The following is a 25,824-nucleotide window of genomic DNA, read 5'->3' on the forward strand; positions in this document are numbered from 1 at the left end:
GCACTTCCTTAAGGAAGACTTTATGTTGTGATTATGTAAATTATTTGAGTGAAAACTTGGACCATAGCTTCACTTCAGGAAATGATTATAATTGAGGTCCAGATTGCCAATTGTTCTGAAAGTAGAAATTCTTCTCATCGTCATTTCATAACAGATTCTCCAAAGGGACTTACTGATGCAAAGCACAAGTCTCAGCAGAATAAATAATAGCAAATTATAAGCATAATTTTTAAAGGACAGGCATCATCAACACATGCACAAAGTGTACTAACTCGTTTTCTTTACATCTAATAATGTCATTTGGCTCTTTTAAAGTGATCACATTAACAGATCAAACTGTTATGTTGTTATTATTTTAAGGGGTATGTTTAATTTAATAAAGAGCTACACATAACCCAGATGGTTAAATGTTTCTTAAAAAATCTTTTGTGCTTGCTAAATTTGAACAAAAAGTTGCAAGCTTGTACTCATTTGGATGCATTCTTCCTTTGTTTATAATGGCCAATCGCTTTAGGAAGGATTGAACTTTTGGCTATTAAGTTCAAGTGTAAGGCTATGAAATACAGATTGCCTTTTCCTGTGGCGCTTAACATTTCAATTTTTTCAATAGCTTATCTTGGTCATTTTGTCAGAATTAATATGGGAATCGGATATTACAAACTGCCAAAATGCTTGCATGACAATCGGAGTAATGGATTTTTGTTAACTGCAACATCAAAAGAGTTTATTCATTTTGACTCCTGCATAGAGAACACCTTCCCAGCCGCACATCATTTCAATAAGGTCTGGCAGGTCCTACCCACCCTTGAGAGCACTTAGCAGTGGGCTATCATCAAAAGCAGCTATATCTTCTACAGACACTGTGTCACTGTCAGCTCCCTGGCCTTGATCCCACACAGAGGTGCGCATTTTGCTTTTCCCTGAGCATCTTTCAGCTGCAAGGTAACAACTGCTGTCATACAGTCAAAATCTTTGATATTTTTACCCACGTCTGTCACAGTTAGTTATTAATGCCGAGTGCTTGGGAAAGAAAATCAGTGGTCTTGTGTCTTCCTTAAGGCTTGCTTTTATTCCCAACTGCAGCTATTCCTATCCCACCTTCAAACTGACTAGCAGACAGCACGAGACATTTAGCTGCAGATCAAAGGCTGCACGTCAAGTGCAGGTCTCACTTTAACAAGATGTCACAACAGATATCTTTAGAAGATCTTACCAAACTGGCTAAAGTTTGTTGCTTGCGCTCTTTGTAGAATTCAATTTTGTTTCCCTCGAGACAAACCCAAGAAGTAGTCCAGTTTTTCCTGAAAAAGAAACAAGAGATTGATGCCCTCAGACCAAATGTTGTCACAGTGCAGAATGTTCATGACGATCAATCTTAGTGCAATACTCGATCAATCAATCTGTTAATAATTAGGCTGACAAAGGTTTGTTCTTAAATTAAGAACCAGATAGGTTTATTCCTGCATCAAATTTCATTTCATTCTCCTGTTACCCTTGGAACACAAAACAGACTGAAACAACTTAGGTGCTGAAATCTCTTCCCCTGAAGTTGACGGTTAGGGTTTAGAATGGATATCAGCAGAATATCAAAACTAACATGGCATCATATGGAAGAAAAATGTGTGCTTTCATCTCATTTTTATGATCCTCATCATTCCCTACTGATTTCCAAGAAGGATTTTATTACTACAAAAAAAACTTGTCATAGAACAGTGAAATTCTACTACTTTTGGATGAGAGCAGCTTCATTAATTTTATTCTAGTACGACAAACTTCTTCATTTCTCTTTAACTAGATAGCATGTTTTCAACATTGTCAATTTTGTTACCGAAGGATTCATTAGTTATATACTATCCTTATGTTAGTACATTTTGAAAGGTATCGAAATCAAGTTCAATTAATTCTTCCCCCTCATCACTGGAAAGTATGGTTTAGGCTGTACTGTGGTTATATGGACCCGACTTTGGTCAAATTGTTATTCTCCATTTCTGATCTGAGCCAGGCTATTTGAGTGTGACAGCATCAGAGGCATAACCAATTCTCTCTTGTCATCATCTTTTTTTTAAATGGCTGTTAGAAGGAATGTCAGTTATTTTGTTCTCTCTCCTGTATTACCCAGGGAGAATGAATGAGGCACTAGGGATTACCCTGACTGAGATCAATAAACTCAGCACGGACTAAGTATCAAATCTGAGACCTTACTTGTTGGAATTATTCAATTCCAAACTTTTGATTCAGTTCTCAATCAAGTCACTGAAGATATTTCAGATGAAGTTTTATATTTCTGTTTCTCATGCAATCATGAATTATTTTAATGTAGAAAAATTGGAAAATTAGTGCAGCCACAGGGTAGTGCCAATGCTATCTTATTAAAACTATCACCACATTTATCACCTTAGGACCTAATAATGAAAGAAAAAGAAAACAAAACAAGGCTATTCTGTCCCTGTAAGTTAAGCATAGGATAGTTTTACATTGCAAATCAGATGCCCTTCTAATGAAATATAATGAGTTTGAGAACATCTATGAAAAGGCACATCTTTATAAAAATATCTGATTAAGGTGTTGATGAACCCTGGTCAATTCATGCCCCTACCTCTGGACCAGGAGGCCCAGGTTTAAGTCCCACCTGCTCCAGAGGTATGTAACAACATTTCTGAACAGGTTGCCCTAGAAAACATCTAAGATGCAGTACCAATGCTAGAATTACATCTTGTACAACAAATGATGAGAAAATAAGGAAATGCTTTGAATCTCCTGAATAATTATTATGATAACTTTAAAAACCTCCTTGCTGCTTCCTTAGCAAATACATTGCCTTGGACTTCACCAGTTTCCTCATTTCCCCTTCCCCCTTACCTCAGTTCCAACCTTCCAGCTCAGCACTGTCCTCATGACCTGTCCTACTGGCTAATCTCCCTTCCCACCTATCTGCTCCACCCTCTTCTCTGACCTACCAAAGAACAAAGAAAAAACAAAGAAACTTTACAGCCCAGGAACAGGCCCTTCGGCCCTCCATGTCTGAGTCGATCCAAATCAACCGTCTAAACTTGCCACCCAATTCATAAGCATTTGTATCCCTCTGCTCCTCACCTACTCATGCATCTGTCCAGATGCATCTTAAATGAATCAACCGTGCCTGCCTCTACCACCTCTGCTGGCAACTCGTTCCAAATGCCCACCATCCTCTGTGTGAAGTACTTGCCTTGTGTATCCCCCTTAAACTTTCCACCTCTCACCTTGAAAGTGTGACCTCTTGTTATTGAATCCTTCACCCTGGGAAAAAACTTGTCTCTATCTACCCTGTCCAAACCCTTCATGATTTTGTAAACATCAATCAGCGCCCCCCCCGCCCCCCCATCTCCTTTTTTCTAATGAAAATAAACCTAACCTCTCTTCATAGCTTGCACCTTCCATACCAGGCAACATCCTCGTAAACCTTCTCTGCACCCTCTCCAAAGCGTTCACATCCTTTCAGTAATATGGCGACCAGAACTGTACACAGTATTCCAAGTGCTGCCGAACCAATGTCTTGTACAATTTTAACATGACTTGCCAGCTCTTATACTCAATACCCCATCCAATGAAGGCAAGCATACTATATGCCTTCTTGACCACTCTATCTACCTGTGCAGCAAACATTCCCATTCCCATTCCTCCATCCCCACCCCCATTTACGTATTGTGCTCTTTGCAACCTTCCCCCACCCTCCCCTCTGACCTATCCTTCCAGCCCCACCCCCATTCACCTACTGTACACTTTGCTACCTTCTCCCCAGCCGCACCTCCTCGCGCACGCCCCTCCCCCCCCACCCCTCACTTTTCTCTCCACCCTAGAGGCTCCCTGCCTCCAATCCTGATGAAGGGCTTTTGCCTGAAACATCAATTTTCCTGTTCCTCAGATGCTGCCTGACCTGCTGTGCTTTTCCAGCACCACTCTAATCTAAACTCTATTAGAACTGTTTCTTTGACAACTATTTCATAAGATTTCTGATTAAAAACCAGGTGTGAACAAACATATATAGGATCCCAATTATCATTTTAAGACTAAATTAGATGGAGGGTGCCAATGAGTGATCTGCTCTCCTCCATTCTAAATAAAGAGATGTCACTGAAGGTGGGACAGATTTTAACTTGTCCCAGTCAGCCTTTACAAGAAAAGAAATTGCACAAAATGTGGTCAAGAAACTTACCATCCTCTGAACTCATCCTTCTGTCACCATTATTAAAGAGACTGACCATTGGGCAGGTAAGACAACTGCCTGCTTTATGTAATATGCATTTTCTAAGTTTGAATATTGGAATCCCATTGCATAGGGCCTTGACTGATGTGCACGGAGACAACTTGGCAGTACATGCATTGGACACTCTCTAATTTTACTGGTCATCCAGTAGGGCAGCAGTCAAAAAGGTAAATATTGTTTTTCATGTGTGGAGGCTGAAAGAGCAAGAATGCTCTGTTGAATGTTTATCTTGATTAAAACAGATTCTCTCTGCACTTACCAAGTAATTTAATCATTCTTTGATTTAAATTCAGATTTCCAATAATCACAGAACTTTGCTTTTGTATCAGCGATACAAAAATGGATGCCACAAATCACTGCAATTTCTTGTAACTACATGACAGAATACACTTATTAGACACATATTGCTATCAGTCCCTATTAATACCAATTCCTATAGATAAAGTGTTTAAGTGGCATCATTAACCATTTTAACATGTATGTCTAAAGGGGGTGAGAAAAAGCTTTTCTGTGTGACATGTCCTTATATAGCCACTAGATGGTAGCAAAATCAGCAACACACCATTGGAGATGAAAGGAAAGTACCAAATGGCAATTTTATTATTTTTTAAAAGCCCATTTTATTGTGCAGTTAGTAACGTCTGTATAATTAGGATGCTCAGAATGTGAACTCCTCCAGGATTTCACAGTCTACTGAATTGTACAGGAGAGATTTATGAACGGGACTGCACAGAATCAAATGGAAGTTAAGATCTCCCTGAGGTGTGAGCCAGGGGTGAATTTATTACATTTGTCTTACTTTTCCTGCCTGTTCCTGTTAACACACGAATCTATTCTGAAACAGTTAGATCAAAGAAATCATCATGGAAACTGAAAACCATACAATAGGTGAGATGCAAGACAGGTGATTTTTAAAACAAAAACACAACTGCAAATGCTTTTATGTGTAACAAATGTTGCTCCTGACAGAATTCATTAGTATTGAGAGCTTTTTTAGCATAATTACATTTTGGTAAATCAGAAGAAACTGAAGTTAACTGAGAAATACAATGTTTTGCTAGTGCCAATGAGTTATATTGTTATACATGACGGAAATGAACAATTTATGTTTTGTACCATCATTCAACTGAATGGAAAGGAAATATATAACTTCTTAAAAAAATACTTTTTTTCAAAGAATGCAAACTATTGTCCTCCTCATTCTTGTTTAAATTTTGGTCAATATCTTCAAATGGTTGTTAAATGTTCCTTCTTTTGTTCAGATTAAAATATTTTAACTGACTTGATCTTAAAATACAAACACTTAAAGAACAAAGTGGTCACTTTTAGCTCTAAATACACATTCATTGAATGGGGTGCTGACTTTTTGAGTCAGGTTGTTTTTATTCATATGAAAATTTGACAATTACTACACAGTTGGAAATAAATATTAGAATTTTTACTTCTTTTTGGAGTTTTGCACATTATTAGTAAATCTATTGCACATTTAAAAATGAACTGGATCTACTCTGGATCACTAAATTCAACCAATAAATGAAACAAATTATAAAGAATCACAGTATCAAGAATGAATTGTCAACCGTGGTATGATGTCACGGAGGGAGAAGGTGTAAATATCAATAAGAAAAGCTAATGTATGAATTATCCATAGGACACAAGTTTAAATCAAACTATCAAACAATACATTGCTAATATGCAAAAGAATGTTTGGTTTGTAAAATTGCATAAGTGCATCTAACAATGGATAACCTCTCAGGCTTTGAATTAAATTTGAGCTATGTTTTATTTGATACTGTGGTGCATTCAGATACTTAAACTTCCTATTATAAATTTTCCAAATCAAAAAACACCTGTTGATAACTTTGACCTGTTTTTTTAACATCAGACAACACTAGTAAAATGAAAATGAGAGATTTAGAAATAATGTACTCTCTCAAACTGTGCATTAAAAGGTAAACAATTAGTTCAAAACTCAACTACCGGTAATAAAACAATGAACAAAATCGGAGAGTCATAAAGTTTTACAGCACAAAGAAAGGCATTTTTGCCCATCATTTCTACACTGGTTATCAAGCACCTGTCTGCTCTAGCCTCATTTTACAGCTCTTGGCTAGTATCCCTGCATTTTATGGCATTGCAAGTGATCATCTAAGCACTTCTTACAGTTTGTGATGGTTCTTGCATCTATCATCCTTTGAGGCAGTGAGTTCTAGATATCCACAACCCTGCAGTTGAAAATTCCTGAAATCCCTTTAAACCTTTTGCCCCTTACCTTAAAGCTATGTCCCTTTGTTAACGATCTTTCTATTTATGGGAAAAGTCCTTATCTACTTTATCTATGCCCCTCAATTTTACACACCACAATCAGTTACCCTCTTAGACTCCTCTGCTTTGAGGAAACAACCTAGCATATCTAGACTCTCTTCACAGCTAAAATACTCTAGCCCAAGTAAAATCATAGTAAATGTCCTCTGCACCCTTTCAACAGCAATGACATTCTTCCTACAGTTTGGCAACTAAAACTGTCCTCAGTACTCAAATTGTGGTCTAAACAATACTTTACCCAACTCCATCATAACCATTGTATCCCAACTATTAAAGGCAAGTATCCATCTGCTTTCCTAACCAATTTATCTACTTGTCCTAAATAAAAACAGAAATAACTGCTGATGCTGGTATTCAGGGAAAAAAATCAAAAATTTCTGGAAAACCCAGCAGGTCTGGCAGTATTTGTGGAGAGAAGTCAGAGCTAATGTTTCAGATGCAGTGATCTTTCCTCAGAACACTTGCACTGTTGCCTTCAAGGATCAGTGGACATAAAAAAAATGCTGTTCTGATTCTCCCTACTTTCATAAGGTCTGACCATTCATCATGTACTTTATTGTCTTGTTCAACCTCCCAAAATCCATCAGCTCACAATTCTCAGTATTAAATTTCATTTACCATTGTTCTGTCCATCTGACCAGCCATCCGTAATGTCCTGTAGACTTAAGCTTTCCTACTTGCAATTGACCACACTACCAATTTTTATGTCACCTGTGCACTTTCTGATGAAACCTCCTACATTCATGTCTACACCATTAATGCTACAAACAGCAAGGGACCCAACAACAAACCCTGTGGTATGCACTGAAAACAGACTTTCAGTCACAAAAAAAAAATCTGAGCATCACCTACTGCCTCCTGTTGCTGAGCCATTTTTGGATCTAATTTGCCAAATTGCCCTGAACCCCATTGGCTCTTACCTTCTTGAACAGTGTCCCGTGAGAGATCTCAGCAAAAGCCTTACTGAAGTCTATGTGGACTACGTCAGCTGCATTATCCTCATCAACACACCTAGTCACCAGCTTGTAAAACTCAACAAACCTTTCAGACATGATCTTTGCTCGACAAAGCCATGCTGACGATGCTTGATTAATCCTTGCCTCGATAAATGCAGATTAACTCCGTCCCTTAGAATGTTTTTCCAATAGTTTCCCTGTCATTGATGCTAGATTCAATAGCCTACAGTTCCCTGGTTTATCCCTACCATCCTTCTTTTATAATGATACCATATTATCTGTCCTTTAGTCCTAGGACACTTCACTTCAGAAAAGTTAATTTTGTACCAACATTAAAAAGAAATTAGGGCATGACAAGAAGTAATGGCTAAATGATGACAAATATGACTTTCAATAGCTTGCTTCTTGAATTAGGCAGAGGGAAGAGGGAAAGATTGAGAGAAGCAATAAGTTCCACAGTTCTAAGGTCCTAGAAAAGAATGAGTTCGAGTAGGAGACTGTGAAATGAATGTTGATTTTAATGCAGAGAGAGGATAAGTATGTGGCACCTGCTGGTTCATGAATTAACTGGAAAACAGATATTGGATTTGTATGCAAATCCCAATGAGTCCACATCATGAAAGTAGAATCAATATTCATTGGAACAGACTGCAGCATTTAAAAGCAGTTCCGTGATACTGTTTACAAATGTTGCAGTCTGTTCCTTAGGCACACAAATTTACTTTTACAGAATATATTTTACAGACCTAAAAAAAGGTGATAGGTATTTAATTTTGTATGTGGTATCTTGAACAAAATAAATCATTCATGAAAACAATAATGATTTCTGGTAGTTGGAACAAACTTGTTTATAGCTATCCAGCTTTCAGTGAGCTCTGTGATAACCACAGAATAGAATTATTAATTCTCTTTCATGAGATCCCAAACAAGAAACATCATTGTGAACGCAGCTTTTAAAATTTAGACAGCAGCATACTTTGAGATAACATAGGACACAGCATTTTTGACCAAATTTTGTCTTGAAATAATGGTTAAACAGAACAGCATTTGCTGCTATAAAGAAGTGTATCAGACGGTAACTTCCAGTATCCCCACCTGCACAGATAAATATAGACATTCATAAAGTGCCACCAATGCCACTCTGCTCCACCATAACCTATAACAGACTTTGCTGATTGGTTTAGAACTAATGTCAACATAATAGGAAGACTAAAGAAATATTACTGAGCGTACATTTAGGAGTCAGAGAATTTTTAACTATATATTAACAGTAAGTACTATCAATGATCTCTTTGGCCCAAAAAATTCAATTTCACCAATATGGAGTCATATTCCTGCCAAATCATTTTCCTGTTGAAAGTCATGTTTTTTTTTATTGATTCTTTTACCTTTGTTGTCTCATTCAATCTTTATTTCACTTTCTGCCAACGATTTAAATCTAATTGATACGTTCTAGTTTAGACTATTTCTGGGAAGTTTGCCCAGACAATCGAAGGCAGGTTTGGATGTTCATTGGGAATGAATTCTCCTAAAACTTTACATCAGATTCGGAACCTGATGTCATCTTGTCCTCTTCTCACAAGTGTGGGTTTGAGGGAAAGAAGGGAAACTACATGCAGTTGTGAGGAGAATATTAAAATGAAAAATTAAGCTCTCTTGTTAACCAAGACTTCGACATTTAACAGACAGTGCACCTATTTCTCAGGTTGCATTGAACCTGTTGTAAGTAGACAATGTGACTGCTTCTCCAGTGAAACTCAAAGGCTGGGCAACCTCTGGTCACTGAAAATCAAGAGCGCAGGCCCTGATAAGGTTAGAAATTGCAGCTAACAGGAATTTTCTTCAAAGTGTTTTTTTTTCATGTCTTGACACCTGATTGTCAACTTCACTTATCTTATCCTTTCAATACTTGGCTCTACCCCACGTGGATACTGTAGGCAGGAATTCAGGGGTTAAGTTATGAGCAGAGATTACAAATATTAGACCTGTTTTCTCTAAAAGTTAGAAGGTTAAGAAGTGATCTGATCAAAGTCTTTAAGAATTTAACAGGAAGAAACAGGCCAGATAGAGATAGAAATAGAAATTGCTGGAAAGGTTCAGCAGGTCTGGCAGCATCTGTGGAGAGAAATTAGAGCTAACATTTCAGGTTGAGTGACCTTTCCTCAGAATCTAGATAGAGATAAGCTATTTCTACAGGTTGAAGATTCTAGAACAATGGGGTGCAGTTCAAAAATTAGGGCAAGACCATTCAGGAGAAATGTTAGGAAGCACTTCTACATACAAATAATGGCAGATGTTTGGAATTCTCTTTGACAAATGGCAGTTAATGCTAAATCAGTTGTTAATTTTAAATCAAAACTGATTGAGTGAAAGTATTAAGGGATATGGGTCAAAGACAGGGATATTGAGTTAGACCGGAGATCAGCCATGATCTCATTGAATGGTGGAACAAACTCAAGGGGCTGATTAAGCTCCTCCTGTTCCTATGTTCCTATACAGCTTCAGCTGCACATCCCTGTTGTTAGACACCTCTGATGAAGAAAAGACCAGCAACACCAATGGCAAGAGAAGCTATACATGCCACAGCCCTAAACTCAAACAAATTCCATACCATAGGGCAGGGGGAACAGATACAGAAATTAAGCTCCAAGAACCTAGAAACATCAACATAGGTGCACTGTCTATTAAATGCAGAAGCTTTGGTTAAAAATAGAGTTAATTTTTCATTTTAATATTCATCCCACAACTGCACTTGGTTTCTCTTCTTGCCCTCAAACCCACACTTGTGAGAAAAGGACAGGATGAAGTCAGCTTACAGCCAGAAGCTCTCAGTTTGTGGGTATGTGCCTCAGCAGGGTTAGATATTCACTGAAGGTCATTGCTGATATCCGCAATGCCCTGGTATAAGACCTTCTTCCCATTTGGTCACAGGGACACACATTGTCAGTGGCCGTCAATAGAGGACCATCCCCAAACCCTCGGAATGATGTTCTTCTTTGTATCCCTACTGCACTTCTGTCTCAAAACATTAAACCGGTGTCCCTAATTCTTGCATCATTAGCTAATAGAAGCTTTTCTTTGTCCATCTAATTTAAACCTGTCATAATGACGTACTCCTCTATCAGGTCCCCCCTCCCCTTGCTTTTCTCCAAAGAAACAATATCAGCTTCTCCAAACTAAACTTATCATTGAATTCCCTCATTCCTGAAACCATTCTTGTAAATCTCCTTTGCACCCTTTAAAAGATTTTCTCAACCTTCTTACACTGGGCTGGCCAGAACTGCCCCTTACAGGAAAATGTGGTGTTATTCACCAGCATTTAATCACTCTCATTTACTACAAATCTGTATTCAAAAGTATTTAATCAGCATTCTAAACTGTTCATTCAGTCATTGCTTGACATCTAGTGGTGGTCTATTGAAATCAACAACTATGAACAAGATCACGCATCAAGCACAGCAATTGCAAGCAATTATGTTCCTTTAAAGTACTCAACATTGTTCAACTAAAATCATTGGAAATCAACTCAAAAGAAAGCAAGCTGAAACAAAAGCTTGATTAGCTTTGAAGTGATCAAGAGGAGGAAAGACTCAGAGATCAGAATATTTTAAGCCCCAGCTGAACATTCTGATTATTTAACAAGGTAAAGAAGAACAAGGACAAATTTCAGATATTTTCCAAGTCCCAGTTGCAAGTGCAATTTAGAACTAAGCTGATTACAGCCAAGTTAGAAAGAAAGTGAAAAAATAAATAAGAGAAACAAAGAGGGATTATGAGAAAAGTCCAGTAGCTAACATAAAGGGAAATCCCAAAGTCTTCTCTCGATGCAACACTGGTAATAGAATGGTAAAGGCAAGAATAGGGCTTATTAGGGATGAAAAGATGATGACGAGGAAGCAAGAATCATGGATGTGGTGTTAAATGAATACTTTGTATCTGTCTTTACTTACCTGCAGATGTTGTCAAAGCTATGGAGACAGAGATCGAAATTCTGTCACTCAAAGAATTTAATATTGGTAAGAATTAAAATTGAATAAGCTGTCAGTACATAAATTTGATAACGCATTAGGGCCAGATGAGATGTATCGAAGGATATTGAAGGATATTGAAGGAAATGGCAGTAGAAATTGTGGAAGCAATAATCTTTCAATCTGCCATGGATTTGAGGGTGGTGCCAGCGGACTGGAGTTTTGTAAGCATTATGCCCTTATTCAAAAATATTGTAAAGATCAGTCCAGTAATTACATACCAGTCAGTTTAACTTAAATGGTGAGTAAAAATTTTAGAAACAATAGATTAAATAGTCACATCGAAAATTGTAGGTTAGTTCAGAAGTGTCAGCTTGTCTAATTAACTTGCTGGAATTTTTAAGAGGTAAATAGGAGGGTTGATGAGGGCATGGCTATTGATGTGTGGTGAATGGGCTTCCAAAAGGCATTCAATACAGTGCTATATAATAGCCTTGTGAGGAAAGTGAGAAGTCATAGAATAATAGGGACAGTAGCAAAACGGATATGCTGAGTGATAGGAAACAGAGATTAATAGTTAATGCATATTTTTCAGGCTGGCAATGGTTGGTAGAAGAGTTCTCCAGGTATTGGTATTGATACCCTTACTTTTGCAGAGATATACAAATGATCGAGAACATGATGTTCTGGCAAAAATTTCGAAGTTTGCAGAAGACCAAAAATGTGTGAGGATCGTCGACTGTGAAGAAGACTGAGTAAAATGTCAAAAATGTCATTGACAAGTTGGTGGAGTGGGCAGATATGTGGCTGATGAGGTTCAATGCAGAGAATAGTGAGGTCATACACTTTGGTACAAAGAGTGCAGAGAAGCAATTTACAATAAAGGGTACTATTCTAAAGAGCGCACAGGAACCGAGAGACCTGGGTATGTGTGTACATGTCATTAATGATGGCAGAACAGGTAAAACTAGTTGTTAATAAAACTATTAAATACAAGATTCCATGCTTCATTAACAAGTGTAGAAAGTACAACAGTAAGGAGGTTATGCTGAATGAATGTAGGTCTTTAGTTACATCTCAGCTTGGAGTATTACGTACAAATTTGGGTGTAACAGTTTAGGAAAAATATAAAGGAGAGTGCAGAAGAAGTCTACAAATATTATTTAAAAGATGAAATCCTTCAGTTATGAGGATAAATTGGAGAGGTTTGCACTATTTTTCATGAAGAGGTGAGATCTGAGGGGAGATTTCAGCCTCTGATGACTCTCTGTGTGGAGTTTGCACATTCTCCCCATGTCTGCATGGGTTTCCTCCAAGTGCTCCAGTTTCCTCCCACAGTCCAAAAATGTGCAGGTTAGGTGAATTGGCAGTGAAAAATTTCAAATAGTGTTCAGGGATTGTAGGCTAAGTGCATTAGTCAGGGAGAACGTAAAGTAATAGGGTTGAGGAGTGGGTCTGGGTGGGATACTCTTTGGAGGGTCTGTGTGAACTTGTTCGGACAAATGGTCTGTTTCTACATTGTGGGGACACTGTGATTCCATGATTTGAAAGAAGTTTTTCTTATTGTTTGGGTCTGGACGAAGTAGATAGGGCAAAACTGTTTCTGCTTATAAAAGGATCCAGAACTAAAGGGTAAAGTTTTAAAATGTTTTAGAGTCATAGAGTCATAGAGACATACAGCATGGAAACAGTCCAACCCGTCCATGCTGACCAGATATCCCAATAAACACACATAAATTGACAAAAAAAAACTTGTTCACAACAGTGAGTCATCTGGATTTGGAATACACACCCTAGAAGAGTGATGGAGGTAAGTCCAATTGAGGCATTGAAGAGGGCATTGAATGATTATTCAAATAGAAACACCACGTAGGGCTATGGGGAAAGGTAGTAGTTTGAGCCAAGATACTCGTACTGCTGGTACAGCCATGATGGATCAAATGGCCTCCCTTCTGCAACAAAACAGCTCTTAGATACTTTGATTCTGTTATTCCTGAGTCTAGAGCCATTGTTTTTCTAAGCTGTCTAACTGGCAGGTGAACGTTTTATCTCCCAATATCTAAAATTATCACTTGAATAGTATGATTATTATAAAAATGGACAATTGATATTCAACTTCAATAATTTGATTCCTAAGACCTTGCATGGATGAAAATATGTGTTTTTAAAGGACTAATACTGGCAAAATATAGCAAAATATAAATATACAAAATAGCTGCTATGATCACCTCACTAGGTTGAGCAGAACGGATAAAACCATTAGCAAGTCAGTACCTGTCGGAGCTGAAATTAATGTCATTATAAAAGAACACTAAACTCAAATCTGTATCTCCCAGTTGATTCAAACTTTGTTGAACATTACACATTAAAATATGGCCCACAGAGTATTCGTCTTGGACAAATGTTCTGAGGAGAAAGAGACATGTACAAATGGACGTTTACCAACAATGGTTTCTGAGTAACAGTTCAGAGAGCAGGAAAAGTTGAATTCATACACAAAGGGAAGAGGCATTCTGACTGTCTCCCTCGCTCAACCTCAAAAATCAGTGCCCAGTGAAAAAGCAATGACAATAACAGTTCACTGAGTGCTCAAGGTGTATAAACTTCTCGACTGTTGAAGTGACAGAAAACTAAATAGTTGAGCTTCAGATGATTATCAAAACTAAAGGACTTTTAGAATTTTGGAGTACAATTGCCTATACCTCCCATCAGTAAAGACACTCCTCTACTGCTCAGTTCTTTGTAAGTTTATTTCCTATGTTTGTGTCTTTGTTTGATATGGTTCTATCAGGATCATAGCTAATAAAATTCCTCTTTCTTTCACACAAGAAAGCCTCATAACTATTTGGCTCCCTCAGTTTAACCTAGTTAAGTATGTTTTTGTTGAAATGTGATAGTTGCATGCTAGAATGAATAAAAATAGTTGTTGGGGTGGGGGGGGGGTGGGGAATAAAATGAAAGGAGCCATTTGCTTCTCCTTACCTGGTTATAATACAAGTATGAATGAAGGCAGGAGGCACAAGACCATCAGACCAGAAGATACAGGAGAAGAGTTAGGCAATTTTGCCTATCGGGTTTCTCAACCCCATTCTCCTGTCTTCTCCTAGCAACTTAGATCCCCTTTCTAATCAAGATATTATTTATCTGTTTTAAATACACTCAATAACTTGGTTTCCACAGCCTTCTGTGGTAATGAGTTCCACAGAGTGGCCTCCGTTTGGCTGAAGAAATTTTTCTTCATCTCAATTCTAAAGGATCATCCCTTCATTCTGAGGCTGTGCCCTCAGGTTTCAGTTGCTCTGAGTGGGGGAAACATCTTCTCCACATCCACTCTATCCAGGCCTCTCAGAATTCTGTAAAATTCAATTAGATCCCCCAAAATAAGGCTTTCATATCCAGGATTATTCTTGTAAACCTCACCTGGATCCCCTCCAGGGACAGCACATCCTTCCTTACACATGGGGCCCAAACCTGCTCACAATGTTCCAAATGCAGTTGGACGAGAGCCTTAAACAGAACATCAGACCAGAAATGTTAACTCTGCTTTCTTTCCACAGATGCTGCCAGACCCGCTGAGTATTTACAGCAATTTCTGTTTTTGTTTTGTTTCTGATTTCCATCATCCTCAGTTCTCTCGTTTTTATGCCCAATTCCTGGTTGGCTTTTTTAAATTGACACCACTCGCAATTGATTAATTCTTTGTCATGCAAATCACTTTGAAAAATCATCCCTTTTATAATAGCTGTCCCTTTTGACATACAACTGCACGGATCTTTAACAAGAAAAGGCGGTACTCATGAACAATATGCATCTGCTGAGAGTATGTAGTGTCATCTCCCAGAGATTAACTATCATCCAAAATGTCCCAAATGATGCATCTGAATGAGCCACCAAACCAAACAATTATTTCTAACTAAAAAGAACTGCAAATGACTCCAAAACAACTATTGACACCTAAAGCAACTTCAGTGAAGTTATTTTCAAAAGCCCATACAGGCTTCTTTTGTTCTCAAAGAGATCTGTCTTATATGTTATGTACGGCTGAAAATGTGTTGCTGGCTAAAGCACAGCAGGTTAGGTAGCATCCAAGGAACAGGAAATTCGACGTTTCGGGCATAAGCCCTTCATCAGGAAAAGATTTCCTGATAAAGGGCTTATGCCCGAAACATCGAATTTCCTGTTCCTTGGATGCTGCCTAACCTGCTGTGCTTTGACCAGCAACACATTTGCAGCTGTGATCTCCAGCATCTGCAGACCTCATTTTTTACTTGCTGTGCTTTAACCAGCAACACATTTTCAGCTGTGATCTCCAGCATCTGCAGACCTCAGATTTGGGGCAGCACGGTGGCACAGTGGTTAGCACTGCTGTCTCACAGCGCCTGAGACCTGGGTTCAATTCCCGACTCAGGCGACAGACTGTGTGGAGTTTGCACGTTCTTCCCGTGTCTGCGTGGGTTTCCTCCGGGAGCTCCGGTTTCCTCCCACAGTCATAAAGATGTGCGGGTCAGGTGAATTGGCCATTCTAAATTGCCCGTAGTGTTAGGTAAGGGGTAGATGTGGGGGTATGGGTGGGTTGTGCTTCGGCGGGTCGGTGTGGACTTGTTGGGCCGAAGAGCCTGTTTCCACACTGTAAGTAATCTAAGTAATGACCTCATTTTTTACCCGAAGATTATATGTTATGTAACCAAGTTAAAACAAACCAAGCCAAGTCGTTGAGCAAAAGCCTTTTACATCAAGGCATTTTCACATTTGTTAGCCTGAGCTTAAATTAGTGGAAGCCCTAAAAACAGCACTGAAACAATAAACCTATGACCTTACTTCAAACTGAGCCACATGACTTGATTGCCACAGAAACTGTTCTACCAACTAACCATAATTAAATAAAGTATAATTCAAATCCTCACTTGATTAATTAGGATGAAATAATTAATTATTGAAAAACAACTCAGTCTCAGACGTTACTAAGCTAAATCTCATGACGTGATAATATCTCTTCTTCAAATGTTCTTTCAAAGACACTTGGCTCACTTGTCGAGAGTGTGATGCTGGAAAAGCACAGCAGGTCAGGCAGCGTCCAAGGAGCAGGAGAATTAATGTTTCGGGCATAACCCTTCATTCAAAAAAACTTGGCTCACCTCATTGCTACAGGGTCAAACCCAACAAAGTCTTCTTTCTTTGGACAAAATACCAAGGCTAAATTTGTTTGCAAGAATACTAGTGATGACATCAGTGCTGACCTACTTTAATGTGACTGGTTAGCAATGACATGCAACCTTACCTGAGCATTCAATGCAGCGCTCTAGAACTTGCTGTCAGGAATTCCTTACTTCTGCCTAACATGTGCAGTTGCAGTCCCTAGATCTGAAATAATTAATGACATCAATTGACTGTATACGCATATCTGTTTTCCACAAAAGAGCTGAAAGCTTTTTTGTGTGTTCAGGAATAAGTACTTTTAACATGGGATAAATGTTGATACTGCTGAGCAACTGCTGGAAACTTAAGATGCAGTTAAGACCCTGGGGTCAAATGCTCCAAGCTCTTGTGGGGAAGCTCTAAGTGCACAGGGCAACTTTATTGAATGATGAAAAAGCCACCATAGAGGCTACTGTCCAAGTATGCTCACCTGCTTCTCAACATGACTGCATCATAATGGTCAAACCATACATCATTAGATTTTCTGCCTGTAGAATCTTGTGATTTACTACAGTCATTTCTGTCCACACAAACTACACCTCTTGGTTAAAAGGAAGGGAAAATAAGTGGCAGAGCAAAAAAAAAATAACTCAATTCAAACACAAGAATAGACAGCAATGCAAAAGGGGCAAATTCCTGGAACTAACGCAAAACTTAAAATTGTTTTAAGGTGTCAAATCTGAGTTTTCTTCCATCCAATGCTAAAATGACATAATCTGAGCTTTTCAAACTGCAATACATATTAACATTAGGGTAGGGCAATGTCTGATCACAGTGCCATTCAGTTTGCCTCTTGCCAAAAGGATTAATGAGTTAAAACAAAACTTATCAATCGATCATCAAAAATACTTACCACTTGGATGTCTACACTATTCATGGCACAAAACAAGCAATAGAGTAGGTATATTTCTACAAGAGTCAAAACAAAAGACAGACAGCTTTCTAGAGTCTCAGGCACTTTCTTGCTGAGTACTCACTGTGTCCAACCCTGCACAGCAGAAGTAACAAGATGCCCGTTGATGCAGTGTCACTGCCCTCCTACTGTGACACATGCTTATTTGCATATAATTAAAATTTTGTGTGAGCACTGGCAGGATAAATAGTTTGCTACAGTGAGAGAAAAGAAGACTTGTAAAGTTTTAGAAAAATCTTTATTTGGTTTTGGAATTAGGTTAACAGCACATGGGAAAAGCATTAGCAGTTCTTATTTGTGAGACAAAAACTGGCTCTGCACAAGTTTAAAAGACAAGTTTATGTAACTCCTGATAGTTGTGAAACACCAGAAGTTAGGAGAGAAATGGAAACAGTGAAATAGATAAGTTGTTAAGACTAACTTCAAATTAAATTTCTCCTATGATGTCAGGTTTGTATATTAATATGATGATCCAGAACTCTGCTCAATTTACATTTTTTCCGAGCTGTTACATTACTGGGATCTCCATGTAGGAGGACATAGTTGTATCAGTTTACATATTAATACTTGGTGTTGTTGTAATGAATATTATCTGGCCAATGTTGTTCCTGCACCAATGCCTCTTTGGTAACACTTCCAACATCACTACCTAAACTAACAAGATGCTGGCGAGTTACTCAGTGTGCCACATGTGGTGGACCAGAAGGAAATTCTCATCTTGGGAGGGTTAAAGGATCAGATGCTATATTTAAAGATCAGTTAGATGCTATCTCAATGCAAACAAGGAGCTTTCCATGAAAGAATGCAGTTAGATACTATTTCATTGCAAAGGAGCTTTCCATGAGCATCCCAGGAGAGTTCTAGGAGGCTATACAAAGAACAAAGAAAATTACAGCACAGGAACAGGCCTGTCAGCCCTCTAAGCCTGCGCCAATCCAGATCCTTTATCTAAACTTGTCACCTATTTTTTTAGGATCTGTATCCCTCTGTTCTGTGACCATTCATGGATCTGTCTAGATACATCTTAAATGATGCTATTGTACCCACCTCTACATGTCCGCTGGCAACACGTTCCAGGCAGCCATCACCCTCTGTGTAAAGGAATTTCCACATTATCTCCCCTAAATTATTCTCTTCTCACTTTGAACTCGTGACCGATAGTAATTTAAGCCCCACTCTTGGGGAAAAAAAGCTTCTCTTTATCCACCCTGTCTATTCCTCTCATGATTTTGCAGACCTCGGTCAGGTCCCCCCTCAACCTCCATCATTATTATGAAAATAATCCTAATCTACTCAAACGCTCCTCATAGCTAGCCCCCTCCATACTAGGCAACATGCTGGTGAATCTCCTCTGCACCCTCTCCAAAGCATCCACATCATTTTGGTAATGATTCAACCAGAATTGTATGTAGTATTCCAAATGTGGCCAAACCAAAGTCATATACAACGGTAACATAACCTACCAACTCTTGTACTCAATACTCTGTCTGATGAAGGAAATCATGCTGTATGCCTTCTTGACCATTCCATTAACCTGTGTTGCCACCTTCAGGGTACAATGGACCTGAACACCCAGATCTCTCTGTACCTCAACTTTCCCCAGTGCTTTTCCATTTACTGTATAGTTCGCTCTTGAATTCAATCTTCTAAAATACATTACTTCGCATTTGCCTGGATTGAACTCCAACTGCTATTTCTCCAAACAACTCTCTAATCTATCTATATTCAACTGTATTCTCTGACAGTCCCCTTCACTATCTGCTACTCCATCTTAATGTTATCTGCAAACTTGCAATCAGACCATCTATACACTTCTCCAGATCATTTATGTATATCACGAACAACAGTGGTTCCAACACTGATCCCTGTGGAATACCACTGGTCACATTTCTCTATTTTGAGAAATTCGCTTCCACAACTGTTTTTTTGTCTCCTGTTGCCCAGCCAGTTCTTCATCCATTTAGCTAGTACACCCTGGACCCCATGCAACTTCACTTTCTCCATCACCATGGGGATACTTATCAAATGCATTACTGATGTCCATGTAAATTTCATCTACAGCCCTCCCCCCATCAATCAGCTTTGTCACTTCCTCAAAGAATTCTACTAAGTTAATAAGACATGACCTTCCCTGCACTGGGCGGCACGGTGGCACAGTGGTTAGCACTGCTGCCTCACAGCACCAGAGACCTGGGTTCAATTCCCGCCTCAGGTGACTGACTGTGCGGAGTTTGCACGTTCTCCCCGTGTCTGCGTGGGTTTCCTCCGGGTGCTCCGGTTTCCTCCCACAGTCACAAAGATGTGCAGGTCAGGTGAATTGGCCATGCTAAATTGCCCGTAGTGTTAGGTAAGGGGCATGGGTATGGGTGGGTTGCGCTTCGGCGGGTCGGTGTGGACTTGTTGGGCCGAAGGGCCTGTTTCCACACTGTAAGTAATCTAATCTAATCTAAAACCATGTTGTCTACCACTGATAAGCCCCTTTTCTTCCAAATGGAATTAGATCCTATCCCTCAGTATCTTCTCCAGCAACTTCCTACCACTGACGTCAGGCTCACTTGTCTGTGATTACCTGGATTATCTCTGCTACCCTTCTTAAACAAGGGGACAACATTAGCAATTTTCCAGTCCTCCAGGACCTCACTTGTGTTCAAGGATGCTGCAAAGATATCTGTTAAAGCCCCAGCTATTTTCTCTCTCACTTCCCTCAGTAACTTAGAAGAGATCCCATCTGGACCTGGGGACTTGTCTACCTTAATGCCTTTTAGAATACCCAACACTTCTTTCCTTCTTATGCCGACTTGGCCTAGAGCAATCAAACATCTATCCCTAATCTCAACATCAGTCATGTCCCTCTCCTTGGTGAGTACCAATGCAAAATACTCATTAAGAATTCTCTGACTCCACGTATAACTTTCCTCCCTTGTCCTTGAGTGGGCCCTCCCTTTCTCCAGGCACTCTTGCTCCTTATTTATGAATAAAAGGCTTGAGATTTTCCTTAACACCGTTTGCAACAGATATTTCATGACCCCTTTTAGCTCTCTTAATTCCTCATTTCAGATTGGCCTTACTTTCCCAATATTCTTCCAAAGGTTCATTTGTCTTCAGTTGCATAGACCTTATGTATGCTTGCTTCTTGCTCTTAGCTAGTCTCACAATTTCACCTGTCATCCATGGTTCCCTAGTCTTGCCATTTCTATCCCTTGATTTGATAGGAACATTTCTTTCCTGCAAATCTCCTATCACATCTTTCTATGATCTCTCTACATATTTGTACCTCTATCTCATGCTAGCTGTTGGAAGGCCTATGGTACAGCCTCAACATTGTTTCTGCACCCTTCCTATTTCTGAGCTCTGCCCATATTGCCTCACTGCTTGAGTCCTCCATAGTGCCCTCCTTCAGCACAGCTGTGATATCTTCTCTGACCAGTAATGCAACTCCTCCACCCCTTTTATCTCCCTTTCTATCCCGCCTGAAGCATCTATATCCTGAGATATTTAGTTGGCAATCCTGCCCTTCCCCCAACCAACTCTCAGTAATAACAATAATATCATACTCCCAGGTACTAATCCAAGCCCTAAGTTCATCTGCCTTACCCACTACACTTTTTGCATTAAAACAAATGCACCTCAGTCCCTTTGCATTCATCATCTGCTCCATGCCTATTCTTCCCCTTACTCATGCTAACTTCATTATCTAGTTCTTAACATGCTTTAGTTACTACCTCCTTATTATCCATTAACCTCCTCATTTTGGTTCTCATACCCCTGCCACATTAGCCTCAACCCTCTCCAACAGCATTAGCAAAAGCACCCCCTAGGACATTGGTTCCAGTCTGGCCCGGGGTGGACCATTCAATTTGTAGTGGCCCCACTTCCCCCAGAACCTGTTCAAATTTCCCAAAATTCTGAACCCCTCCCTCCTGTACCATCTCTCAAGCCATGCATTTGTCCTGCCTATTCCTTCAATTCTACTCTGACTAGCGAGTGGCCCTGGTAACAATCCTGAGATTACTACCTCTGAGGTCCTGCTTTTTAACTTGACTTCTAACTCCCTAAATTCTGCTTATGGTGGTTGTCACCAACTATGAATGTAATGCCTCCTAAGTAGCAGAAGCTGCTCCCTGTCTTCAGTGACAATTTATTACAATTGCTTCTGGATGGGGTCACTGACAGAAGGAACATTCTGATGCCAGGGGATGGTACCCAGAGGCCATGCAATTTAAACTATTTGATCTGAGACCAGACAGCTGCATAGAACTTTGTAAGTGGCCTTCACTAACAGGACTGCAAGCAGGGCAGAAGGAAAATGAATGATGTCCTACACTCCAGAAGGAAAGGTGACATCATATTCTCTTTTCTACTTAAATTCACTGCCTGATATAGTTCTACATGTTCAAAATTGCACCTGCACCCATTTCCATCACACTTAATCTTTTGCTTTATCTCTTTCAGGATAAACTGGCACACAAATGTGTGGTGAGGGCTTAGACCAGTGAATGGTTACTGGACATCAAGGTCATCACCTCTTGGCTGGGAACAACTGGAAGTGTCTTTTAGTGACAGGAGAGACAGGAATGGGCAGGAAGCCAGGAAGCAAATTGTAATCTGCTCTTCTCAGATGTCTGCAAAGGCAAGGTTGTTGATTGGCTTGAGCTAAACTGCATCTCCACCAACTAATTCCTTCTCTTCTCTTCTGCAGGCACAAGTCATTGTGAATATGGGATGGAGTTTTTACAGGGGGCAGGGTGGGAGGAGGTGTAGTCCAGGTAGCTGTGGGAGTCAGTCGGTTTATAGTAGATGTCCGTGTTAAGTCGGTCACCCGAGATAGAAATGGAAAGGTCTAGGAAGGGGAGGGAGGAGTCTGAGACAGTCCAGGTGAATTTGAGGTCGGGATGGAAGGTGTTAGTAAAGTTGATGAACTGTTCATAAAAACTCCATCCCATATTCACAATTCCTTCGTCTCCGCCGCATCTGCTCCCAGGAGGACCAGTTCCAACACTGTACAGCCCAGATGGCCTCCTTCTTCAAGGACCGCAGATTCCCCCCAGACGTGATCGACGATGCCCTCCACAGCATCTCCTCCACTTCCCGCTCCTCCGCCCTTAAGCCCCGCTCCTCCAACCGCCACCAAGACAGAACCCCACTGGTTCTCACCTACCACCCCACCAACCTCCGATGATACAACGTATCATCCGCCGTCATTTCCGCCACCTCCAAACGGACCCCACCACCAGGGATATATTTTCCTCCCCTCCCCTATCAGCGTTCCGCAAAGACCACTCCCTTCGTGACTCCCTCTTCAGGTCCACACCCCCCACCAACCCAACCTCCACTCCCGGCACCTTCCCCTGCAACCGCAGGAAATGTAAAACTTGTGCCCACACCTCCTCCCTCACTTCCCTCCAAGGCCCCAAGGGATCCTTCCATATCCGCCACAAGTTCACCTGCACCTCCACACACATCATCTATTGCATCCGCTGCACCCGATGTGGCCTCATCTATATTGGAGAGACGGGCCGCTTACTTGCGGAACGCTTCAGGGAACACCTCTGGGATGCCCGGACCAACCAACCCAACCACCCCGTGGCTCAACACTTTAACTCTCCCTCCCACTCCACCGAGGACATGCAGGTCCTTGGACTCCTCCATCGGCAGAACATAACAACACGACGGTTGGAGGAGGAGTGCCTCATCTTCCGCCTGGGAACCCTCCAACCACAAGGAATGAACTCAGATTTCTCCAGTTTCCTCATTTCCCCTCTCCCCACCTTGTCTCAGTTGGTTCCCTCAACTCAGCACCGCCCTCCAAACCTGCAATCTTCTTCCTGTCCTCTCCGCCCCCACCCCACTCCGGCCTATCACCCTCACCTTGACCTCCTTCCACCTATCACATTTCCATCACCCCTCCCCCAAGTCCCTCCTCCCTACCTTTTATCTTAGCCTGCCTGGCACACTCTCCTCATTCCTGATGAAGGGCTCTGGTCCGAAACGTCGAATTTCCTGTTCCTTGGATGCTGCCTAACCTGCTGTGCTTTAACCAGCAACACATTTTCAGCACCAGGATCAGCACAAGAGGGCACAGCCTGAGCTTCTCAATATCTGTACCACCCCTAATGGAGAAGCTATAATTCCTCAGAGGACTAACCAATTATATATTCATCTGCACTATCCACCATTACCTTTGTGGATAGATTAGACTTGAGAACACAATTTGGTAGGAACATCTTTGATATCTCTCTGCCGACAGTGGAGGAAAAAATATCTAAGGTCTCTTAAATTCAGACAGATGGAGATCATGCACTTATTGAGGCACATGTTGTTGACATACCTCAGTGCTCAACCATAATAGAAATGGTCAACTTGCACAGAGAGGCACAGAACATCAGGAAAATGTGCCAGAAGCTTTCCATAAACTGGAATGAAGGATGGAATATGCAGTACAGGGTCTTGCAGCAGACATAAAATGTATCTTTAAGGGACGTGCTTTCAACGTGATCACCTTATCATTGCACGTGACTTAACAGTATCAGGTTTTCAGCCTCCATTTTATTGAACTTCATTGTCTTTGTAGCAAGATATGATGAGGAAGCATGCTGCATTATATCCCATCTGCTTAGATTCAGTCAGAGACACACACAACTGCCTTTGATTGTCATGTACTTAAATACCAGGAACTGTAATAAAAGTTAATTTAATTCTTCAGTACACATGATCCACATCTCATATTTATGCTTTATGAGCTAGTATGTTTATCACAATGCCACATTGAGGAGCTGAAGATCATCATGCCATATAATCACGTCACGGAGGCAGAGCAATACTAAACATCAATAACTGCTTATGAAGGAATCCTCACTGAAGATTAGGTAGCTCTGCATTGTAAGGCAGTTAGACAAGCAACTACAATAAATTTACTTGAATAGAGATCTTCAACTTAAATAGCCAGGAGGCAAGCTCACATTTTTCTACTTAAAGTTCAAGACCTATTAAGCTATAAGTCTGTATCTCTCTTACAAAACCAAAATGAAGTTTCAGGTTGATTCTTGACATAAAAGTTTAAATAGAACGAACAAAAGTTTTCTTATGGATTTAAAGATAAAATTAGCAGCCAAAGGCTTCTTCCAGGATTACAACTAACAGTGGCAGTCAAAGGAATCTACTGGTTTAGGTACACATCCTGTTGAAAAGAATGGCGTTTTAAGCACTAAAATGTAACATGGTGTCCTTAGGTTAATACGCATTATTTGACATGAATTGCCTCTTGTAGATGAAACCTGATAAAACTTACTTTTGTTCTCTAAAAGACACAAAGCCACATTCAACAGATCTCTCAAAAAGGCCAAGAATGTGCAAAATAAAGTTAAATAAAAAAACGACAGAAGGAAAACAAAAAGACAGGAAAACAAACAATTAAAAGACAGGAAGAAACAAAGCCCTACATTCTACTTCAATAAAACAAAATGCTACACACCTTCAACAAGAATTGAAGGCAAGCATTTGACTATGAATTGGGTAGCAAGTGACATCTTCACTGAACTACAGTGACCTGTGAACCTTTACTTCACAGATTAAGACAGAAATCATCCTGAGTGGAGATCTCTTAAAATATTAATTTATATAAAGAAATATAAAATGCAGGTATGAGACTGGCTTAACAAATTATCATAATGCAAGCTGTATGCTCCCTTGCCTGAGATTTGCTCACCGGCAAAGTGAGATGCCTGGTTGCATTACTGTGTTAATTAGCACAGTAAAACCAGGCAAATGCTGATGCTCGTAGAAATCATAGAGCCCTATAGTGTGGAAGCTCATCAAGTCCACACTGACCCTTTGAATAGTGCCCCACTCAGACCCACCTTCTCTACCTTATCAGTGTTATCCTGCATTTTCCTATGGCCAACCCATGTAGCCTGCACATCCTTAGACATTTTGGGCAATTTGGCATGGCCAAACCACCTAACTTGCACATCTTTGGACTGCATGAGGAAACCGGAGCACCTGGAGAAAACCTACGCAGACACAGGGAGAATCTGCAAACTCCACACAGACAGTCGCTCGGGGGTGGAATCAAATCCCGGTCCCCGGTACAGCGAGGCAACAGTGTTAACCACCGAGCTACCAGGCCACGCATGTTGTGAGATTTTAGGTAGCTGTTAAATGAATGAGTGGTGAGAGAGTAAGTGAGCAGCCCTGAGATGAAAGCTTGGCTGATTTGTGAGCCGG

The 25,824-nt window shown here is 40.2% G+C and overlaps 1 protein-coding gene across 2 annotated transcripts in view; it reads right to left on the bottom strand.

Annotated features, from left to right (window-relative positions):
- Nucleotides 1-25,824, bottom strand: part of arhgap15 (Rho GTPase activating protein 15) — a 736,069-nt gene that overhangs the window by 559,958 nt on the left and 150,287 nt on the right. For both annotated transcript variants that reach the window (XM_060827830.1, XM_060827829.1), the window contains exon 6: nt 1,214-1,301. In XM_060827830.1, the coding sequence (XP_060683813.1) occupies nt 1,214-1,301 (88 nt within the window). The remainder of the gene's footprint in view (nt 1-1,213; nt 1,302-25,824) is intronic.

This window comes from Hemiscyllium ocellatum, chromosome 7, assembly GCF_020745735.1.
Source record: "Hemiscyllium ocellatum isolate sHemOce1 chromosome 7, sHemOce1.pat.X.cur, whole genome shotgun sequence".
Lineage (NCBI taxonomy): Eukaryota > Metazoa > Chordata > Chondrichthyes > Orectolobiformes > Hemiscylliidae > Hemiscyllium > Hemiscyllium ocellatum.